The sequence below is a fragment of the Mustela nivalis genome (assembly GCF_964662115.1).
Source record: "Mustela nivalis genome assembly, chromosome: 9".
In the NCBI taxonomy this organism is placed as follows: Eukaryota; Metazoa; Chordata; class Mammalia; order Carnivora; family Mustelidae; genus Mustela; species Mustela nivalis.
Genome location: NC_139028.1, coordinates 112466491 through 112488639, shown reverse-complemented (window position 1 = coordinate 112488639; position 22149 = coordinate 112466491). Strand labels below are relative to the sequence as shown.

General features: G+C 60.5%; 1 protein-coding gene and 1 long non-coding RNA gene across 12 annotated transcripts; one reads left to right on the top strand and one right to left on the bottom strand.

The window, feature by feature from the left end:
* Positions 1-541: 541 nt before the first annotated feature.
* On the bottom strand, positions 542-18008 carry CCDC88B (coiled-coil domain containing 88B). 11 transcript variants are annotated; one of them, XM_082748179.1, is made up of 29 exons: positions 17701-18008; positions 16397-16622; positions 14947-15045; positions 14486-14628; positions 14224-14335; positions 14070-14139; positions 13935-13993; positions 13763-13846; positions 13522-13665; positions 13174-13319; positions 12968-13049; positions 12656-12814; positions 11949-12095; positions 11658-11766; positions 11355-11491; positions 10141-11271; positions 6988-7115; positions 6794-6911; positions 5945-6040; positions 5719-5859; positions 4939-5195; positions 4454-4597; positions 4064-4250; positions 3775-3920; positions 3462-3560; positions 3125-3291; positions 2460-2666; positions 2237-2305; positions 542-1035 (listed from the first exon to the last, which is right to left on the bottom strand). In XM_082748179.1, exons 3-29 carry the CDS (start codon positions 15004-15006, stop codon positions 980-982), a joined length of 4398 nt encoding a protein of 1465 aa, XP_082604305.1. In that variant the 5' UTR covers positions 15007-15045; positions 16397-16622; positions 17701-18008; the 3' UTR covers positions 542-979. The 11 variants fall into 11 exon arrangements, 8 of the variants coding, with proteins under 8 accessions (XP_082604305.1, XP_082604307.1, XP_082604303.1 ...); XM_082748181.1 differs by having other exon boundaries at positions 16560-16622; positions 17629-18001; XM_082748177.1 differs by having other exon boundaries at positions 16560-16622; positions 17701-18001.
* On the top strand, positions 13264-16783 carry LOC309873180. The gene is made up of 2 exons (XR_014316217.1): positions 13264-13349; positions 15372-16783. It is a non-coding gene; the product is annotated as an uncharacterized lncRNA (long non-coding RNA).
* Positions 18009-22149: the final 4141 nt, after the last annotated feature.

Sequence of the window (22149 nt, the reverse complement as noted above, 5' to 3'; positions counted from 1 at the left end):
GGCAGCCCCACCCTGCCCCGGGCGCCACCAGGTGCCTTGACTCACGTCCTGCCAGCTAGCCTAATTGCCCCTTTCCTGGGTGTCGTTCTGGAAGCCCAGGTCAGAGACCAATGTCTTTCTACCTCCTGTGTCCCTCCATGAAAGCCTGAGACACTAGGTGACATCCCACTGGGCTGAGAACCCACTGGGGAGGAGTTCAACCCTAGAGGGGTGGGGAAAGAGGATGAGGAGCCAGGAAGAAGTAAAAGTAGAGGAGGAGGAGGGGTTGGAGCATCTGGGGCTTCCCTGGAGCCCAGACCCCGCCTTCTCAGCAAAGACAGAGCCCAGACTTGGGCTGCCCAGAACCCTACCTCCCCAGCCCACTGGGACATCCAAGCAAGCCCGACTAGCCCATCTCTCGAAGAAAGCCCTTTGCCGCCCTGGGCAGGATGAAGAAGCCCATGGGCACGAAGGAACCCAGCCCACACAGACGTCGGCTGTGTGCATCGCAGGTGCCCTGGGACTCCTGGCTACGGCCAGCAGACACAGAACACAGATTCAGTTGGTCTTATCCCGGCTTTATTCTCATGACCCTTGCATCCCAGATACAGCTCAGAGAGGGGCCCAGGTCACCCTCCCCAGTGAACGGTCCTTGGCCCCCCGCCCAGACCAGGCAGCGGGCTCTCGTGCCCACCTCTGCCCATCTCCTTCAGCTGGGGGGTCACCCAGAGCCGGCCTCCTCAGCGAGGGCCACAAGGCAGAGCCAGTACCCTGGCGAGGAGCTGCTCCTGGGAACCAGCTGTCCCCTCTGTCCACAGGCTTATCCCTGCTCCATCTCAGGGCCCCAGGGTAGGCATCGGAGGAGCTGGGGGCCCAGGCCTCCTTGTCCAAGGACTGGCTCCAGGTGGCCTGGATCCCTGAGTTCTCGGGCGGCCAGAGGCCCGCACTGGGACTCCGGTAGTGAAAGGACCGCACTCCCAAGCCCCCAGTCCACAGGGCGTCACTGGCTGAGGGAAGGGGTGAGAGGGCGTTTCTCCGGTTCCTGCACCTCGAGGCCTGAAGGGGAAGGCTCAGCTCACACCCGCTCCCACAGGAGCTCCCAGCATTCCAGGTGGCCCCCCAGGGCCCTCCACCTTCTGCCCCTCCCACTGCCCCTTGCAGCTCACCGCATCTCCCCACCCCCCCCAGCCCTCCCCAGCCCTCCCCACCCCCACTCCAGCTGCACTGGCCACCTTGCCTGTCCTTGAACTTGCCAGACCTTTGCTTCAGCTGTTCCCTCTGCCTGAAATGCTTGTCCCTAGGCATGTTGACAGGAAAAACTCTCACCTCCTAGTCTTTGCTCCCACTTCACCTCCTCTCTCAGGACCACCCTGAGCACTATAGTCAAAACTGCCACCTGCCCCACCCAGCGCTCCTGACCTTCCCCCTGCTCTCCGTCCTTCCCAGAGCATGGCCATCTCCTAACATTCTGGGGCTGAGCTGCCCAGCGCGGGACCAAGCACGGGAGATGTGGCCCATCTGAACCTCCACGTGCCGGAGTGTAAAACGGCCACTGGGCTCAAGGTCGTAGCCAGAAAAAAATAATACAAACTCTCTCGTTAATAAAGGATAACTAATAATAATGAATTAATTAAAATAGCTCATTAATGAATTTCCACACTGATGACAGCTTGAAATGGTAACAGTTCAGGTATAATGGGATAAATAAAATATGTTATTCAAATTAATTTTACCTGAATAAATAAAGCCATTTAAAAAAAAAAAAAAAAAAAGCCAGGGGAATGCCTGGGTGGCTCAGTCATTAAGTGTCTGCTTTCGGCTCAGGTCCCGATCCCAGGGTCCTGGGATGAAGTCCCACATCGGACGCCCTGCTGAGTGGGGAGCCGCTTCTCTCTCTCCTGCCTGCTCCCTCTCTCCTTGCTATCCCTGGCTTTTTCCCCATAAATAAATAAAATCTTTTTTTAAAAATTAATTTTACCAGTCTCCTTTTACTTTTCTGATGAGGTTACTAGAAAATTTTAAATTACACATGTAGCTCACGTCCTATTTCCACTGGACAGGGCCGTTGTAGATAATTACTATTTTGATGCACACTGTTTACTATCTCCCTCCTGCACCCGAATGCTCGCTGCTGTATCTCCAGCTGGATCCCCTGCTGTATCCCTAGCGTATATCACCTGGCACTCGGGAAAGGCTCACTGTCAAGTAGATGAGTGGATGCACCACGGGCCCCGGCAGGCCAGATACCCCCACTCACCCTCTCCGTCAGCATCGGCTTTGTGTTCCGACAGGGTCTCGATAGAGCCATCCCACCCCACGCTGGGTCCTGGGAGAGCACAAGGCAGCCAATGGGCCATGGGGACCAGAGCAGAGGTGGGCAGGGCTTGTGCGGAGACCCAAGGGACCGGAGGGAAAGCCAAGGGGCTGCTGGGTCCAAGGGAGCCAGAGAGCAAATGGGAGCAGGGACCCTGGTCTCTCACCTTTGCCATGGGAGGTGGGCGCGCCCAGGGGGCCCGGCCTGCGCTGTCGGAATCGCTGCCTGGGGGTGTCCCCGGGGCTGAACGACTCAGAGCTTCGCCCCACCGGGAATCTCGAGCTGAGTTTCCGCCGCCGCCCCCCTGCCAGAGTCTCATCCCGAAGGCAGAGGGAGCTCTGGGCCCGGCGCATGGGTGCAGGGGAAAGGGATCCTGCAAAGGTATAGGGAGGCAGGGTGTGGAGCTGTGCAGGGAGGGGCTGGGCAGAGCGGAGGGGCGAGCGGGCTGATGCTGCAAAAGGGCAAGGAAAGGAGGCTGCAAGAGTCAGGGGTGAGGTCTGGGTGAAGGAGGGAGGTGACAGGAGGCTGGCCTGAGCTGGCTCTAACACTAACCCACTGTGTGACCTTGGGCAAGGCATGTCCCCTCCCTGGGCCTGGGATAAATGACCTCTTGCTAAAGTCCCCTGCTGCTCTGAGGTCCTAAACACCGCTGCGGGCCCGCAGGATGGGATGAGTGGCAGCGCTGGCAGGAGGGAGGCACGAGCTGAGGGAACAGGGAAGGCCAGCGGGGTACACAAGAGGAAGGGAGAGCCAAGGGCGTTGGCAAGCACCAGGGTGAGAATAGGAGACATGGGGTTGGGACCATCCTGGTCACCTGGCCCCCAGACCCACCTGTCCCATCTGCCTCCCTGCCCTCGGAGAGCTCCGTCTCTGGGGGGCCCCCCAGGCTCTCGGTGCTGCCAGCCCCATCGGCCCCCAGGCGTGGCCCCCCATGGGGGCCTCCCTCCCGCCGGGGCCGCATCAGCCTCTTCACCTTGTCTGCCAACCAGCTGCCCTTCCTGGGGGCAAGAGGGCACAAGAGGGGGTAAGGCCAGGGAGGAAGGAGGGACAAGAGGTCCACGTTGGGGATGGCAAAAGCCAGGCAAACCCTCATCGGGGCCTGGAGAGGGCAGGGCAGGGGCAGAGGTTGGGAGGATCCCCGGCTCCAGGGGGTGGACGGGCCCCTCACTTGATCCGGGGCAGAGGCCCGGGCTCCAGCACTCGGTACTGGTCCATGATCTTCTCCACCAGCTTCTGCTTCTCACGGCGCAACGCATTGAGCTGGTCCCTGCGAGCAGGAGGGAGGACACAGGCATGAGGCCAGGCAGGAGGGAGGCTCAGGACACTGGGGCTAATCCAGTGTTGGCGAACCGCTGCTGTCCTGAGTCCCAGGTAGTCAGCCCCAGCCCTTTCCCTGGGCATCACCCCACGAGCAGGCACGGGGTCTCCAGGACCCGCCCCGGCTCTGGGCAGCCAAGCTGGGCCCCCCACGGCCTGCTCACAGGTACTCGCGCTGCTCACGGTGCAGGTGGTCCCGGCTCTCCAGGCTGCGCTCCAGGAGCTCCCGGTTCTCCCGGCTCAGGGCCTGAACCTCGGCGAGCAGCTGCCGATTCTCCTCTTCCTGGGCACTCCGAAGCTCTGTCAACAGCTGGGGGGGTGGCAGGCAGACAGTAGGGCAGGTGGGGGATTTAATGGGGCTCCAGGTGGCTACCTTCCATCCCTCCTCCCTGCCCAACCCCCCACGGACCACTCCCCAGCCCCCAGCAGGCCGCCGCCCACCCCTCACCACACCTCGCACTGCGTGGTCAGCCGGCAGGCGCTGAGGTCTAGCTGCTGGTTGGACTCACGCAGACGCTGGCTCTGCACCTCCAGCTGGGCCCGCTCCAGCTCCAGCCGCGCCAGCCGGCCCCGCAGCTCCCCGCGTTCCCCCTGCAGCTCACCCCGCTCCCGTGACACCTCGGCCAGCAGCTTCTGAGCCCTGCAGAACCCGGTAGAGTTGCTCTCCCAGGGCACTCGGTCCCCATCCCAGGCCTCCCACGGGGGCCAGAAGAGCCCTGTTGGGGGAGAGGAACCAAAGCGGGATCCCACAGGGACAGTGTCTAACTCACCACCAACCCACTTCGCAGACAGGAACACAGAGACCTGGCCCGAGAGCAGCGGGGCCCGTGCCAGGGCTGGTACCTGTCATGCTCGCTCTGCAGCCTTCGCAGCTCCTCCTCCAGGCCGCGCTGCCGATGCCCGTCCTGCATCAGGCGTTCTCGCTCTGCCAGCAAGGCCATCTCCTGCGCCTCCACGCTAGCCCTCTGGGCCTGCAGCTGCTCGTGCCTGGGATGCACAGGGACCGAGAGGGCTGCAGAGACCTGGGGCCGGAGCAAGCAGGCAGCCAGACTCTCTGGGGTCCGCCCTCTCCTAAGCACCGGCCCCCAAACAAAGCCAAGGAGCAGAATGCTGGCGGGGTGCCCACCACTGCCCATGAAGAACGAGCCTTGGGGTGAGCTCAGCCCAGAGCCCAGCCACACGTGAGGCCATGGCAGCAGAGCTGGCTGTGTTGAGTGGTGGTGCTTCTGGGCAGGAGAAGCAGGGGGCGGTCAGACCCACCCAGGGAGTCTGCTCCACGCAGGTTGGGGGTGCTGGGGAGAGAAGCCGGGAGTCTGGGGGAGGCTCACCGGCCCTGCAGTTCCCGGTGGGCCAGCTCCAGGGCCCGCATGTTAGCCTTGAGGTCACGGTGCCGCACCAGCAGTCCCTCTAGCTCGGCCTCCTGCCGCCGCTGCAGCTGGGCCAGGGCCTCATGATCGCGAAGCAGAGCCTGCTGCTGCCCCCGGGTCTCCTCCTGGGACTGCCGCGCCACCCGCACCTCCTCCTCCAGCACCCCCAGCTTCCGGTGCAGCTCCTGCCCCTGCATCTCCAGCACAGACTTCTCAGCCTAGGCAGAGGAGTGGGTGTGATCCCAGTTCCGAAAGAGGTAAGGGACGGGGCACAAAAGGCGAGGGGCAGGGCAGAGGATCCAAGAGAGAACTACAGAGGCAGAGCACTGGAGCGGGGGTGACAGGGAACAGAAAGCAGAGGCAGGGTTAGTGGGCAAGAAGAGGGGAGCGGTATCACGGAGATGGGTGCTGGTGCCAGGCCGTGGAGGGGACAGGGCAGGGGTGGGGAAGCCGGGGCGGGGTAAGGGCAGGGAAAGCAGTAGGGACTAAGGGCTGGCTGTTGAGAGGGATGGAGCTGAGCAAAACCACAGAGGTGAGGGGAAGGGGGAAGACCGGGCCAGAGGGGGCAAGTACAAGGGAGCAGGAGCAGGGAAGAGGGGTGCCGATTAGGGTGTTCAGAGGTCAGGCACAAGGGAACAGGAAAGGCGGTAGGCTGGGAGCTAGGGCAGAGAAAACAGTGGGTGGCAGAGGAAAGGGGGCGTGAGCTAGGGCAGGGGACAGGGCACCCAGACCGCCACCCACCTGCAGGCGGCTGCTATACTCCTGGGCACGCTGGCTCTGCAGCAGGAGCTCCTGGGCGCGCCCCTGCAGACTCCCCAGCTGTCCCTCCAGGTGCTGCAGCTGCCCCTGCAGAGCCACCTTCTCGGCCACCAGCGTCGCATTCTGCCCAGAGAGGAGTGGGGGGTCAGCAGGGGCCAGGCCACTGGGCCAAACCCCTCTCCCCATGCCCGCCACGGGTCACACTCACGCTGCGCTCCACCTCGATGAGCCGCCCACTCTGGGCCCCCGGGGTCCTAGGCTCAGCGTATCTGTCCAACCGCAGCCCGTCGGGGCCCTGGCGCAGCTGCAAGGAGAGGCCCCGGGAGGTCACGCGGGAGCGTGGAGGAGGCCTGAGGATGGTGCAAGAACCTAACCCAGGGGACCCTCACCCCTTCGGCCGTGCCCCTCCCCCATCCATCATGGGTTCCCCCACCCCCACACTCCATCTGTCACTCTCCATCTGCCCTGCTCTGTGTCACTCAGTTCTACAGCATTTTCCAGCCTCTCTCCACCCTGCTTTTCCTCTGGGCCTCGGGTTTCAACGCCACTTCCCCCCCAGCCAAGCTACATGCACCCACCAGGGGCTCTGCTGGGGGCCCGCTGTCCCCTGACACCCCGTGTTATGGTGACCTGTGTCCTTGCCTGTTCTTGGGCCTCCCCACACCCCAGAGCTGAGCCCTGAGCTGGGAGCCTCAGAAACAATGGCCAGCCAAGAAAAAGGGCCGTAACTGAGCTCACTCGGGAGCGGTGAGGCCCTGGAGAAACACAGCCGGCACCTCCAAGCAGAGCCACTGGGGTACGTCCGCCAGACGAATGAGGGAAACAAGGCTCCAGGACCCCGGAAGATTCCAGAGCCTGGGCAGGGTCCGCCTGACCCCCAAGCACGGGGCACTCTCCAAGACACCCCCAAATGGGGCACAAGGCAAAAGACGGGCCAAAACTCAAGGGGCAAGACCAGCACGGGGCTAGAGGGACCGGAGCGTGCACAGCCCTGGATGTGTGCAGGCAGGATGGAGGGCGGGGTAGGACGAGGCTGCCAGCGTTCCGCACGCCTCACCTGGACCAGCTCCTCTTCTAGCTGCAGAGCCCTGGTCTTGAGCTCCCTCAGGGCCTCCTCCTTGCTGGTGGCCGCCGCCTGCAGCTCAGCTTCCAGCCGCTGCTCTAGGCCCTGGTACCTGTCAGGAAAAGCCATGGCACCAACCCCTCCCCCAGTCCCGGCTGCCCCCTCTCTGCCCTGGGGCCACACCCCACCTCTGGTGCTGGAGCTCTTGCTCCCGGAGAAATTCCTGGCGCTCCAGGGCAGCCTGCTTCAGCTCGCTCTGCAGATGCTCCAGCCGCGAGCCCAGCTCCCGGCCCCGCACCACGGCCTTCTCGAGCTCCTGAGGGCAGGCACAGCAGGCTCAGAACGTTAGGGAAGACCACCACCCTCCCCCATCCTTCCCCAGGGAGGGCCAGATGGCATCTGGAGACCTAGCTATCTGTCTTTCTTCCATCACCCTAGGAAAATATCTTTATAAGTAGGTTCTCATGACCCTGAGATCTAGAGTCACGTATTCTACTGATGGAGCAAGCCAGGCGCCCCATCCTGGGCCAAGATCTTTAACCCTTTGGCCTTCTACTTCTCCATCTGTAAAATGGGAACAAAGCCTGGCCACCTCTCAGAGTGACTGCGGACGAGCTGGGAGGTAAGCTTGGCGGCGGAGGAAGGAGACCCATGGTCCAGGAGTCAGAGACGCTCGCCAGTCAAGTGTCTTTACCTCTCTGAGCCCACGGTTCCTCGTGTGCCCAGTGGCAGCGAGCCGTGTCCTCCGTGATGAGGCCATGCTGGCCACGTGAGGGAAAGAGGGATTTGGAAGAGGCAGACAGGAGGAGTGCCCTGGGCCACAGAGGGATGGGGACAGAGGACAGGAACTGGGTGAATGTCAGGCCCAACCTCAGAGGGGGCTGGTGGGTGGGGAGAGAGATGCTGCGGGGGCCGGAGTCCTATGGCGGTTGGGCTGCACCATTGCGGAAGGGGGCAGAGCGGGATGCAGAGATAGACCAAACCATTCTGAGATGCAGGGGCCCTGGCAGGATGAAACCACAAGCCAGGGCCAACTCGGACCAGCTGCCTACCAAAGCCTGTCTCTGGACACCAAGTCTACCGCTGCTGCTCTGACCTTCCTGGGTTTGCAACCCCACCGAGTCTCCCCTGGGGCGACTGTCCTTCTGGACACCCTTGGCCACTGCCTCTCACTGGAAAAACTACGAGTTCCATGAGGCCCTGCTGCCTGCTGGCCCACACCCAGGAGAACCCAAGGGCTAAGGGTAGAAAGAACAGTGGTACCCATGAAGAAACCTGAACCTCGGGCCAAACCCCAGAACTGGCCTCTTCCAGGTCCTCAGCACCCTGCCCCCACTGCACCTCCTGCCCTCCACCCAGCCCACAGGGACGGGGCCGCCTGGCCTCAGGTTCCCTGACCTCCCCGCCTAGCCACCTCCGCCTACACCACACCCAGTCATCACCAGAACCGCTCTGGCCAGGAAATCTCACAAAATTCCCCTTTGTCCTCAGGCTCTTCCAGCGCTCAGTCCTCAGTCCTCGGAGCATGCCTTACCCTCACCTGCCCTGCCCGCCTGCTGGCATCCCCACTCCCCAGCTGCCCCCAGCTCTCCACAGTCACCGGGAAGGCAGGTCATCTGAATTCGAGCTTCCCAGGACACGAGACACGTTAAGGACCATGCCCCTAATGGCACAGCCAGCTCGTCGGAGATCTGGGCCAGAAGCCGGGTGTGCCTGATGGTGTGGCTCAGTCACATCCTACAGAGTGAACCCCAGAGACCCCCTCTCCACCTACCTTCCCCCCGCACCCCCATTCCCCCACTCCCCTGCCCTGCTCTGCCTGACGCCTCACCCCGGGTCAACCCAACAGTGTGTTCCAGCTCCTCTCCGCCCGAGAGGGCTCTCAGCAAATGACCCCTTCTTTCTGAATCTCAGGGTCCTCATTTGGACAACAGGGATGAGACTGGAAATGGCTCAGCTGGAAGATTCGATTCCTAGTGTGCATACCCCACCCCTGCAGCATGGGGCCCCGGGCCTGAACACCCTTCCTTTTCAATTAGCAATAATCGCGCCTCGGATAAACCTCATTGGCTACGATACTGCCACTGCGCAAAGCTTTGAACACCCTTCCTATCGCCTCCTAGCCTCCTCCGCTTCCCCTGAGGGGCCTCGCAACTCGGGCCCCCCCTTCAATACTCTGCTGGTTTAAAGGTCATGGCCCTCATGTAAAGGTCATTGAGATCATTTCCTTCCCAAGAACCACCACAACTCCTTCCTCGGCTTGAAAGGAAGATGAGGCCCTGCCCAGTACGAACCTGCTGGTGAACTGGTGAACCCCCCACCCATCAGGCACCTGAGCATCTGTAATGCCTTCAGGTCTCCGCACATGCTGTTCCCTCTAAAGTGCCCTTCCCACCTAGTGGGAGCCGGACCCTTCCTCACACCCTTCTCCGAAGCCTCCTTGCCTCCACCCCAGCACCAGCTCCCTCTCCCATGGCCTCCTGCATCCTTTGCAACAGGTCTTGGGGCACCTGAGTGGCTCAGCTGCTTGAGTGTCTGACTCTTGATTTCAGTCCAGGTCATAATCTTGGGGTCCTGGGATCGAGCCCCGGGTCAGGATCCCTGCTCAGTGGGTAGTCTGCTTGTCTCCCTCTTCCTCTGCCCCTCCCCCTGCACTCACACTCTCTCTCTCTCTCAAAGAAATTTTAAAATCTTAAAAATAATATTAATAATAATCAACTTGTCTTGGGGCACCGGATGGCTCAGTCAGTAAACAGTCCGACTCTTGATTTCGGCTCAGGTCATGATCTCAGGGTCGTGGGATCGAGCCCCGTGTTGGAGTCTGCTTGACATTCACTCCTGCCCTCACCCTCACCCCCTGCCCCTTTCCCCCTTCTCTCAAAAATCAAAATAAATAAATAGATCTTTTTAAAAATATAATTAACATGTCTTGAGCCTTTGTCTGGCATAAACTAGGCTCATCACACAGTTATCTCCCTTGGTTTCCCGAAAGACCCGAGACAGCGATGAGCGCCCCCGTTTTACAGAAGGAGAAATAGGGTGGAGGGGAGTCGGCTCCCACAGTCTGAGAGCCAGGACTGAACCCCCAGGCGGTCTGGCTCCAAACCCACACTCTTATCTCCTCCTACGGCCCGCCCCACCAGGGAGAGGGGGAGGGGACATCCATCAGTCCAGTGTCCTGGGCCCAGCACCTCTTGGAAGGCAGGGGTGGAAGGCACCTTCCTCTCTCCAGCCCCAGTAGGTGCCAAGCACTCTGGGGCCACTGATGGAATTGATAACCCAAACCCCAGCAACCAGCCCAGAACCCTACTTCCTACCCCAGGCTGTGAGCCCGGACATACCTCCCGGAGGGCCTGCTTCTCCCTCTCAGCCTCCTGCAGGTGCCGGCGGCCATCGCTCTCCAGCATTTGCAGCCGCTCCTCCGCTGCCTCCGCCCGGGCCCTCAGTCTGGGCCCCTCGCGCTCCCACTGCCTCCGCTCTCGGCCTGCAGCTGCCAGGGCCTCCACCAGCGCCTCCCGTTCCCGCGACACGGCCTCCAGCTCCCGGCCAGCTGCCTCCACTGCCTCCCGCAGTCGAGCCTGCTCCCGGGCCTGGGCCTCCACCTCCCGATGGGCCTCCGTCTCTGCCCTCCGTGCCTGAGCCAGCTCCTCAGAGAGGCGGGCAGCCTCCATGCCTCGGGCCTCAAGCCTCCGGGCCTGAGCCTCTAGCTCCGCTCGAAGGGCCTCGGCCTCTCTCCTGAGTCTTGTCACCTCCTCCCTCATGGCCTCCTGCTCAGGGACATCACCAGCCAGGATCTCCCTTGGGACGGGCCCTTCCCAGGTCTGGGCCTCCAGGGCCCCTTCCGGCTTCTGCTGGGGATTTTGCTGGCCTGGGTCCCCAACCGTCCCCTCCAGTTTCTGTTCATGCTCTCTGGCCTCTCTCTGCCCTTGGGGTAGGTCCAGCCCTTGGCCTAGGGTCTCCTGCTCCTCCAGCTGCGCGCGGAGGCTGGGCTCTGAGGATCCAGGCTTGCTTGCAGGGCCCTCCTGTCTCAGCACCTGAGCTTTGGGCCCTGACTCTCCAGTCTCTCCTCCCAACAGCTCGGCCTGAGTTTCTACCCCTGGACCTTGAGGGGCCACCACAGCGCTGGGAGTCTGGAGAAGGGCTCCATGGCTGGTCTTCTCCGGGGGCTCCTGTATTGCTCCAACGTGGTCTGATTCCTGGAGGGTCAAGTCTGAAGTCTGGGGGGCCGTGGCAGCCATCGGGAGGGGCCTTTGTATCACCTGTGCGTCTGAGTCAGAAGCCTGGGGAAGCACAGCTACTCTCTCAAGGGCCGAGTCTGGTACTGGGGAAGCCGGGCCCGAGGCCTCGGAGCCTTCATCCCTGACCTGGCCAACCAAATCCTGGGGTCGCGCCTCTGAGGCCAGGCAAGCCTGGGGAGCCGCATGCAGCTCAGGAACCAAGGAGTCCTCGCTCCGCTCCTCCAGCAGGGGGTGCTGAGGGCACAGGAGAGGAAGGGTCAAGCCCCCAGGAGGAGGCAGGGAAGGACCAACTAAGATGGGTGGAGGAGTGTACTCACCCGGCCCTCAGGCTGCCCCCGGAGCCCCTGCAGCAGGGCCCGAAGCTCCCGATTCTCCCTCTCCAGGGTCTGCAACCGCCCAGCCTCTGCCTCTCTCACTTCATCATGAAGTGAGGGGACTGCTCCTGGCACAGGGGCTAGGACATGGGAGATGTGGTTAGGACCCCTCCACACCCTTTGCCAAGATCCCTGGTTCCCAACACCTTGGGATGAGAATGAAGTCAGAAGCCATCCCCACTGGAGTTGCAGGAAAACAGGCAGCCAGTCCCACAGTCTCGGCCCCTCCGCAGGGGCCCTACTCACCCTCCCCCGGAGACCCCAGGGGCAGCTCCAGGCTCCGCTGAAGCTCCAGCTCCAGCTCCACGTTCTCCTCTGCCAGCTGCTCCACCTGATGCCGCAGAGTGTCCAGCTCCTGGGGGCGGGTCAGGGTCAGACAAGCCTTGCCCACCACGGCCAGGCCAAACGTGTGGGCTAGATCACTAGGGGAAACAAGGAGTCAAGGGTCCTAGGGAGCACTAGAGAACTCTGGGGGAACCACTGGGGTCGCCAAGGGTCACAGATGACACTGACTGGGGGTCACTCGGGCCATCTCACCGCATGGGCCTCGCCCAAACGGGTCCGCAGCAGCAGGTTCTCACGCTGAGCCTCGTGCAGCCTAGCGCAGCGCTCTTGAGAAGCCTCCAGCTGCTCCTCCAGGAGCACCTTGGAAGCTTCCAGAGTCCCGGAGAGAACCCGTTCCTCCTGGTGGGGGGAGCAGAAACAAGTGGCGATGTGATGCTAACCCCCCAAGCACCCCAGGGCCACAGACCCCGCCTTCCCTCCTTCATCCGACCCTGCGCCCGCTTGCTCTCCAGGCCCCGCCTCTCCCTCCCACCTGCTCCTCCCTCTCCAGGGTCCATCCAGGTACCACTTCCTTAGCATCTGGCCCCGCCCCCTCCGATGTAGGCCAGGCCCATTCTTCCCCACGAACCCCTCCCAAGGTGGCATCCCTCTAGGCTCCACTGCGAAGGGCGCTCTCCAGACAGTTCTTCGCCAGCACTCGGCCCCATCCTCCTCTCCAGGACCTACACTTACCTACCGCCCCCACCTCTCCTCTCCGTCTGCCCCATTCTCCAGACAGCCTCTCCCCAGGCACCACCTCACCCCTTTCTCCTAGCCGCGAATGCTCTGCCCATTAGACCCCAACCTTTCTTCTCCCGGCCCCAAGTCGTTTCCCCTACTGGTCCACTGGGTCCCCAGCAAGCCCCGCCTCCAGGCCCCGCCCGGAGCCCCGCCCTCTTCAGGCCCCGCCTCCGTCTCACCTCCAGCTGGCTTTTGCAAGCCTCGGCCACCTGCAGCCGCTCACGACAGCGTCGCAGCTCCTCCTGCAGGCGGGGCAGGCGACCGGCCCGCTCCCGCAGCGCCTCTACCTCCTCGCGGTACAACTCGGCCCGCTTGGCCTGTCCTGACAGTGCCTGGGCCTGAGTCAGACGGTGCGGAGCTGGGGACGGCCAGCCGCGGGCCAGAGGGATTAGGGGAGGGGAAGGAGCCCGGGTGGGGGCAGGCGATGGGACAGAGGAGGCGTGAGGAGAGGGCTAGGGAATGCGGCAGCGGCAGGGAGCATCTGAGCGCACCTCCTGGCGGAGCCGTCGGATTTCGGCCTCCAGGCCCTGCACCTCTGCCTGGGAGTCTAGAAGCAGCTCCGCCTTCTCCTCCCTGGAGAAAAGGGACGCTGGAGGGTTCTGGGGACCCAGAACCCCCAGGCCTGATGCCACCACGTCTCTATCCACGTCTAATCGCCCCTCTCCCTCCAGGGCGCATCCGAGACTGGAGTACTCACAGCTCCTGCCTCAGGCGCCGCAGCTGGGCCTTGGCGTTGGCCAGCTGCAAGGCCAGGTGGTGGGAGGAGCCCTCTGGGGGAGCCCTGGCAGGAGCCTCTGGCAGCAAGGGCGCCGGCTCTCTCTCCAGCAGCAGTTCAGCCACCCGCTGTGGGAAGTCGAGGGTCAGAAGCCAGAGGTAACCCAACCCATGCCCCCCGGTCACCACAAGCCACATCTGGCACTTGCAGCTCTGCTCATTGAAGACCCTCAACTCCAACCCCATATCTGGGCCCCAACCCCCATCACCCTCCCCCCATATCTGGAGCGCCACAGTCCCATTCCTCCACCTGGGTCACAGTGCCTCCTACCTGGGCCCCCATGTCACGCTCCCGCGCCAGCCTTAACAAAGTCCCCAGCAGGCTCCTAGACAACATCTCCAGTTCTGGAGGCTCCAGCTCCCCAGGCTCGGGCCCAGCCAGCGCCAGCACCACTCCTGCCCCAGGCTGGGTCACCTGGGCAGGTAGGGAGAGAAGTTCAGCAGAGGAAGGAGAGGGGCAGGGTGCCCCCAGGTGGCAGTACCAGTCCCAGGCTCTCGACCAGCCCAAGTACCTCCTGGATGGCAGCAGCCAGCTCACTCTGGATCTCAAGGCTGAGGCTCTGGATGTGTCGGATGAAGAGTTCCCGGTGCTCACACTGCGGGGAGACGCGGTGGAAATGCTGGCACAGGAAGCCTCCACGTCTTCCTTCGGTGCTGGACCCTACCCTGCCCTGCCCTGCTCACCTGCACTGATGCCCCCAGCAACAGCCGAAGGATGCCTTCCAACTCCTCCACCGCCTCCTCTGCGGAGCACAAGCCACAGAAAGTTAGCGGTGGGGCGAGGGGATAGAAGCAGGCAGGGGTGGTAGGAGAGAGCACCTGAGAAGGGGTGAAACCCCAGCGTCTGGAGGTCTGGGGGTGGCGACAGGATCAGCAGCTGCAGCTCCTCCTGGGGTCAAAGGAGACAGGACCTAGGAGTGGGGCCTTCCCATGGGGGCCTCCCAGGCTCAGCCGCCCCTTCCCAGCCCCTCACCTGGTAGAAGTCCCGCAGCCTGCCCCATAGGTGGTTCAGGTTCCGCACCCGCCGGGGTGCAGGACCCTCTCGGCCACCGACTACTCGAGGTCCCCCTCGAGAACTCGGAGCGCTGTGGGCACAGAGAGCTAGGTGGGAGGGGGGCACAATCAAGGCCCCACCTCCCCCAACCAGGCTCCTCCCACCAGCCCTCAGGCTCCTCCCAGCTGCTTGTTGTGGGAGGGGCCACCTCGGACTTCTAGGCTGGCCTGTGGTTTCTTACATGATGCCCAGCACCCGGAGAAGCAGGGCCCCATCGCTGAGATGCAAGAACTTCTTCTCCGGGCAGAGGGGCCCCTCTCCTTCCTCCTCTTCTTCCCCCTCGGGCTCCTCGGCCTCTCCTACCAGGCCAGCCAGTCCCAGCGCCTGTGGGGAACGGAGCCAGGTCAGCCGACTGGGTTAGGAACTCCCCTACGAGCAGAATGACTCCCGAGCCACTCTGACCAGCCTCCTGAGCCCGCGCAGCCTCCTCCTCACCTCTTCCCTGAATGCCCCTGGCCCCTGGGTCTGGACTCCTTTTCCAGCCCCACAGCTACCTCGACTTCTCCAGCCCCACATCTGTGCCCACCCTTGCCCTCCGTCCCTACCCCCTCCCCACTCTGCTGGACCTTCCTGCAAACCCAGCACCAGCCCGTCCTGGCTGCTCACGTCCCTTTCCCGCGCGCCTCCCACCTGCCCCCTCACCCAGGTGGCCAGGCTCCCACTCAGGAAGTCTTTGAGTCTGGGCCCCTTGCCCCCATCCATGACACGGTCAGGGTGTGGGTCCCGCTGTGGCAGCTACACCTGCCCGGAGAGGAAGAGGAAGTTCCTCTGGTTGGGGATCCCGAGGCCCAGCCACAGACAGCCTTTGCAGCTTCCTCCTTCCGGGAGCAGGCGGGCCTCTGCACCCCCAGAGTCCTGCCTCGGCCCCCACCTCACCACCCCACATCCTCTCAGCATCTCTGCAGGGCCACAGAACTGGCCCGGAGCTTAGCAGGGGAAGGTGGGCTCGGGGCCATCCCGGAGCGACTCCCGCAGCCCTCCTGGCACAGGGGACAGTGGCGGGTGAGTCCCCCACCCCTCTGGAAACTTGAAACTAGAGGAGAGGACCTCGGCCTCTTGTCTTCCAGGGCCTCTGCAAGGACGCTGGGCCTCCTGTGGTGAGTCGGGGCGTTCACACCTGCCTCTTCTGACATGGCCGGGCTTCGCTTTCCCGTCGGTGTTTCTCAAGCTCACCCTAGCTCCGCTCCCAACCCAGAAGCCTGGGGAGGTCAGATGCTGCCACCCCGACAAACCTCCTCTGAACCCCAGCCAGGAGTGAGTCCCCCTCCTCCGCCCTACCCTCCCCCATCCTCTCTGCACACCAGATTGAGACAGGACATCTGACCTCACAGGCCTCCATTTCCCCTTCTGAACAAGAAGTGGCCTGGACTCTGGCCTCTGAAGGAAGGGGTATAGTGCAGAAGCCTTCAACATGTCTCCTCTTCACCCTCCCTACCCCACCCCTGCACTGCTGAGACTCCCAGCATGTCTTGTAGACAAACAGGCCAGGAGGACCTCCCAGTTCCCCGAGGGCGCCTCCATTCATTCTTTCATCTGCCGGCGCCTTGCCAGACACCGCTAGATACTGGGGTGTAATGAAAGCCCCCAAGTCCCTGCACCCACAAGGCTCAGTTCACTGGGGAGATGACCCCCCAAAATCACACCTGTGCTCAAATGTAATATTGCAGCTATACCATGTGCATGGACAGTGAAGGGACTGACTCCTGGGATGGTCGGGGAAGGCAGCCTGCAGGGGGCCACATGAGGAAGCTGAGACCAGGGATGATGGGGTGAAGCAGGCAAAGAAGGGAGGAAGAGAGAGAGCAGGAACAGCATATGCAAGGGCTCCTTCCGGAGGGATGGAAGCCCCCCACCCCCAGCACGAAGGTCAGAGATTATTCCTGTGTCATCAATTCCAAGACACTTCCTTGCTCCCACTGAAATCTCCCAAGTCAGGTTACACGGTAGAGTTGTCTCCTGGCTGGCCACAGTCCTAACAGAGTTGTCATTGCCTGCACACGCCCATGCTTCAAAGCAGCAAACCCTGCAGAAAGGGCATCAGCAGCTCCGAAGGAAGCCCTGGAGGCAAGAACCGAGCCAGCACTCCCTTAACCCCGGGACTCAAAGGGTGCGAGGCCCCAGGGAAGAGAACCAGACTTATCGGTACAGTTCCCCAAGCGGAAGTCCAGAGCGAAGCTGGCTTGCGACAGCTCTGGGGCTGCGGGCTTCAGAGTTGTCTGATGGATCGTTGGGGTGGGCTGCGCTGCAGGACTGACCATGGCTCACAGGGGAGGTGGCGGCGAAACACAGAAACATCGCGCCTCCGTCTCTGTCGGAGTCTAAATGGGAAGGAGTTTTCCGAATACCGTAAGCCAATTTATTTTGCTTCTATTTTCCCTTTTATGTATGCCTCTGAATTACATATGAGAATTTCTGTCTAAGTCATAAACAGCTCCTTCGGGAAGTATAAAATAAAGGTTCTAGTGATGAAAGAGACTTGGGACATAGTCAACCGGCAGCATTCTTTTTTTCCCTGAGTGGCATCTATTATTTTTCAATGGGTGACATCTTACATTTGATTAAATATGGGGTAACAACAACCGTGGCACACAGGTTTACTGGCAGCCAGTCATGGTTACAAGAACTTCACGCTGGGAACATCTGAGTGGCTCAGTCGGTTAAACATCAGACTCTTGCTTTTGGTTCAAGTCATGATCTCAGGGTAGCGAGATCAAACCTGGTGTCAGGCTCCGCTCTCAGCACAAAGTCTGCTCGAGATTCTCTCTCTCCCTCTCTTTCTAAAATAAATAAATAAAGGGACATCTGGGTGGCTCAGTGGGTTAAGCATCTGCCTTCGGCTCGGGTCCTGTTCCCAGAGTCCCGGGATCCAGCCCCACATCGAGCTCCCTGCTCTGCCGGGAGTCTGCTACTCCTTCTCCCATGCCTACTGCCCCCCTCCCTGCTTGTGCACCTTCTCTCTCTGCCCCTCTGTCAAATGAATAAAGCCTTTTTTTTTAAGATTTTATTTATTTATTCGACAGAGAGAGAGATCACAAGTAGGCAGAGAGACAGGGGGGAAGCAGGCTCCCTGCTGAGCAGAGAGCCCGATGTGGGGCTCGATCCCAGGACCCCGAGATCATGACCTGAGCCAAAGGCAGCGGCTTAACCCACTAAGCCACCCAGGTGCCCCTGAATAAAGTCTTTTTAAAAAATTGCGCTTACTGACTCATTTGTATTGGACTAACATGGGATGTAAGGACTCAGGGTCTCCAGTTTACAGAGGAGGAAACAGACCCAGAGAGTTACGAACTTACCCAAAGTCACACAGCTATTAAGTGGTAGAACCAACTAAAGGAAGGCAGTGGGGTCGGCATGTAAAGAGCAAGGAGTTCATGGCCACAGCGACCCAGGTCTTACCCGGCAATGGGAAGGTGTGCAGGCATGTTAGCAGAAGAGCTCAGCCACCGTTCCACCCTCCTGAGACACATCTAGAGACGCCGAGAATCCTCTAGGAGAGTTGTTAGGAGGATTCCATGAGCTGGGGCCCAGATGAAGCGCTCACTAAATGGTCCCCCGTGTGGTTGTTATCTTTAGTATTAATAAGATCAATGGTCCATCCAGATTTGACCCCCAGTGGATTTTAGCTTCTATTTGCAGCCCTGCCCCCCTAAGGACTCTGGCCCAGGAAGTCCTCCCAGAACGCCAGCTCACGGTTAGCCAAGCACGGTGACAGCGCCTAACCCCTCCGCGACCCAGGGCCCCTGCCTTGCTCAATACCTCCCCGGCACACCCTTCCTCAAGCCACAGGGGCCGGCGCTGTGTCACCCTATGGCTTTCACACCTGTCACTCCCCACACGCCCGGCTGCGCCTCAACCTTCTTCTCTGACTTGGTTCAGCCAAGTCAGGCCCGGGGAGGCTCTGGGGAGAGTGGAAGGGAGGGCCGGGCCTCCCCAGCAGATGACAAAGAGATCCGGGGGTCAAGGCTCAGTTAGCCATTGAGGGATGTGTGTTGGGGTCTAACAGTGAGTGGCTCCTGGCCTGTCACGAGATTTTTCCCTTGAAAATTGTTCTCAGACACATGGTCGAAAGTGTCAAGAATGTGGAAGGAGGGGGTGGCTGGGTGGCTCAGTCAGTGGGGCACCCCTTGACTTTGGCTCAGGTCGTGGTCTCGGGGTCCTGAGATCGAGCCCTGCCTCAAGCTCCCTGCTCAGTGGGAAGTCTGCTTGAGGATTCTTTCTCTCCCTCCCCCTCTGCCCCCATCACCGCCCCCCAATAAATAAATAAATAAATAAAATCTTTTTTAAAAAAGAAAGAGTGGGGGTGCCTGGGTGGCTCAGTGGGTTAAAGCCTCTGCCTTCGGCTCAGGTCATGATCTCAGGGTCCTGGGATCGAGCCCCGCATCGGGCTCTCTGCTCAGCAGGGAGTCTGCTTCCTCCTCTCTCTGCCTGCCTCTCTGCCTACTTGTGATCTCTGTCTGTCAAATAAATAAATAAAATCTTTAAAAATAAAAAAATAAAAGAAAGAATGCATAAGGATAGAGAAGAAATCAAGTTTCTCCCTCATGACTCCCAACCCCTCCTTTTTGCTCCCCGTGCTAGCATGTTCTGTGTCCTTTCGGAGATGCAGCTGCCCACGTCTGTCTCCACACACAGGGCTGTGCTCCTCCATCCTTCTCGAAATATTCTACAGTCTGCTTCTTTTCCGTTCAGAACCGCTGGCCTCGGCCTTTGTAACGGCTGTGTGGTACTCTACTATGCTGCTAGCCCATCATCGTTTAAACTGTGTCTCGCTGACGAATATTTTAAACGTTTGTAGTGCTCTAGTGACTGCCTTTCTCAGGTATCCTTTTCTGACAGGTTTTTTTTTTTTAAAGGATTTTATCTATTTTTCTATTTTGAGAGAGAGAAAGAGTGCACACAAGTGTGTGAAGCGGGGGCAGAAGGGTTGGGAGAGGAACAAGCAGATCAGCACTGGGCGCTGGGCGCGGAGCGGGACACAGGGCTCGATCCCACAACCCTGATACCAGGACCTGAGCAGAAATCAAGAGTCTGATGCTTCACCAGCTGAGCCCACCCCCGCCCCCGGGCACTGTTCCGGTAGTTTTTTTTTTTTTTTTTTTTAAAGATTTTATTTATTTATTTGACAGAGAGATATCACAAGCAGATGGAGAGGCAGGCAGAGAGGGAGATAGAGGGAAGAGGGAAGCAGGCTCCCTGCTGAGCAGAGAGCCCGATGCGGGACTCGATCCCAGGACCCCGAGATCATGACCTGAGCCGAAGGCAGCGGCTTAACCCACTGAGCCACCCAGGCGCCCCTGTTCCGGTAGTTTTAAGGGAGTTCCGTTTCCACTATGGCCAGCATGGGGATCCAGGAGGCAGGCAAGAAGCGGAGAAAGACAGACAGACAAATGGACAACATAACCAACGGCAGTCTCCTCCCTCGGGGCTCAGTTTCCCCATCTGCACAGGTCAAGAGTCGGAGGGACACCATCTCCTAGTTCTCTTCTGGTTTTGAATTCTCTGGATAGCCCCAGTCTGACCCCAAAGGCCAGAGAGGTAGGAGGACCCTGGAGTCTGGGAAAGCAGAGCCCAAGGCGGCCAGGGCAAGGGGTGGTCAAATCCAGCCAGAGCCTGGGACCAGAGCCTGGTTGGTGGGACCAACCAGGTCAGAGGGCAACTTCTGCCCTTTGCCTGCAGCAGGCCCAGACCCCCACAGGGCACCCCTGTAGTCCAGCCAGGGCCCAGTTCCCTAAACTTCGGGGCCCCAAGCTCAAGAATTAAAAACAGAAAGACAGCCTCCAGGAACTTCTGGGTACTTGGGCTTCTGGTGTCTTGTCTGGGGGACTCCTTCCTCCCCACCCAAGTGCTAAGAAGGGGTGGTTTGCTGCCCCACCATTTGGGGGTAGAAACAGCAGAGCCAGAGTTGGGCAGGAGCACAAATGCTCCGTGAGGTGGCTGGAACCAGCTGCCCAATGGAAGGAGGCAGCAGGAAGCCAGAGCCAGGGAGGGCAGGACCCAGGGCCACCTGCCCAGGGTTGAGCCAGGTCCCCAGGGACTCAGGGCACCACCTGCAAGACGAAGCTGAAGAGAGCATGACACCGCACAACCCCCCACATCTGACACCTGGCTTGCTCTCCCCAGGGTGCCCCCACACTCCCAGGGGGCACCCGCCCTCCCTCGCCCTGACACTCTTACCAAGGCCCAGTCCTCCAGGCAGCCTCCACCCACAGCCCAGAGTCTTTGCGAAATACTGACTCATGAACCCCTCCTGCTTAAAACCCTCCAAGGGCTTTCTCCCTGTGCTTTCAGTCAAGTTCCAACCCGGCCCGGCCCAACTGCCCCCCCACCCCCAAGCTCAGCCCTGACTCCTCCTGGCCCTCCCTGCTTCCTCAGACTCCAACCCTGGACCCCTTCGAATTTGCTGTTCCTCCAACCTGGAACTCCCCCCCACACACACACAACCTCTCTCTCCCCACTGTCTGGCTCCTTCTCACCCTGCTGGTCTTCCTGCATGGCCTGTTTTGGGGAAAAGATTTTCTCTTTTCTAAAGCAGACCCCAGGGGCACCTGGGTGGCTCAGTCGGTTAAGCGTCTGCCTTCAGCTCACGTCATGATCCAGAGGTCCTGGGATCGAGTCCCGCATCAGGCTCCCTGCCCGGCGGGGAGTCTGCTTCTCCCTCTCCTTCTGTCCTTTCCCCTGCTCGTTCTCGCTCTCAAATAAATAAATAAAATCTTTTTATAAAATAAAAAAATAAAGCAGACCCTCGTCGTAAAATCTTTTTATAAAATAAAAAAATAAAGCAGACCCCCCCATCGTTTTCCCTCCTAGACTTACTCAGCTCTGCTCTGCATCTTTCCTCGTGCCCACGGTGCCGAGCCACGGAGACCACGACGATGAAGAAACTGACACACAGAGAGGTTACATCCCTTGCTTAAGGCCACACAGCCAGGAAGAGGCAGAGCCAAAAGACAGAAGTCAGCCAAAGTCCTGTTTTTAAGCAAATGAATCCCTATGTCAGACGTAAGGAGAGTGAGGCTCAGAGGGGTGCAGGGGTCAGTAAAACGACGGGCAACCCCAAAAGCTGCATCACCTCCCCTGTTCCCCGCTGCTTTGTGGAGGGCCAGTGGGAGAGCGAGGCTGAAGCCCAGCACCCGGTTAGCGAGCGCAGGGAGAGCGGCGCCAAACCAGGCCGTTGCCAGCCTCCCTCGTAATTAAAGACACACGCATGAAAGACAGTGCCAAGATACCATTAAATGCCCATTAAGCTAGCAAAACTAAGTCCAGAGGGTGAAGCCTGGACTGGCACGTGGCGAGGAGACAAGCACACGCGTGCATCACTGACGGCTGTCACGATGGCCTCAGAGTCTCCAGAGACCAATAAAACCTCCGGAGCCCAGTGAGCCAACACTCCAGCATTGGGGAACACGCCCCGCGGAAGGTGCCCAGGAGGGAATGAAAATAGAAAGTCTCTGAAGCCGCCCCTGGCCAAATACCGGAGCCACCCGGATGTCTAACGAGAGAACCAGTTAAGCCGGAGGCTTGTGGACAAAATCCCCCAATCTCTGCCGCCACGTGGGCCACTCAGCCCAGACCTGGCTCCCTCGCTCACCTTTAGGCTTTGGCAAGGCTGTTCCTGGCACGTAGAACACCCTTCCCACCTCTGTTCACCAAGCTGTCCTCTGGTCACCTTTCAGCCTGCACCTAGAAGCCATACCCCCTGCCGCACCCCACGGCAGGGCGGGCTAGTGGCCAGAGTCCTTCTGCCATTCCCCAAACACCCCAACCTGAGCTGCCCTGTCCCGGCTCCCCCTCACACACTGCAAGCGCTCATCGGGGGTCTGGCACCTGGAGTCCCGTCTGGTGGTG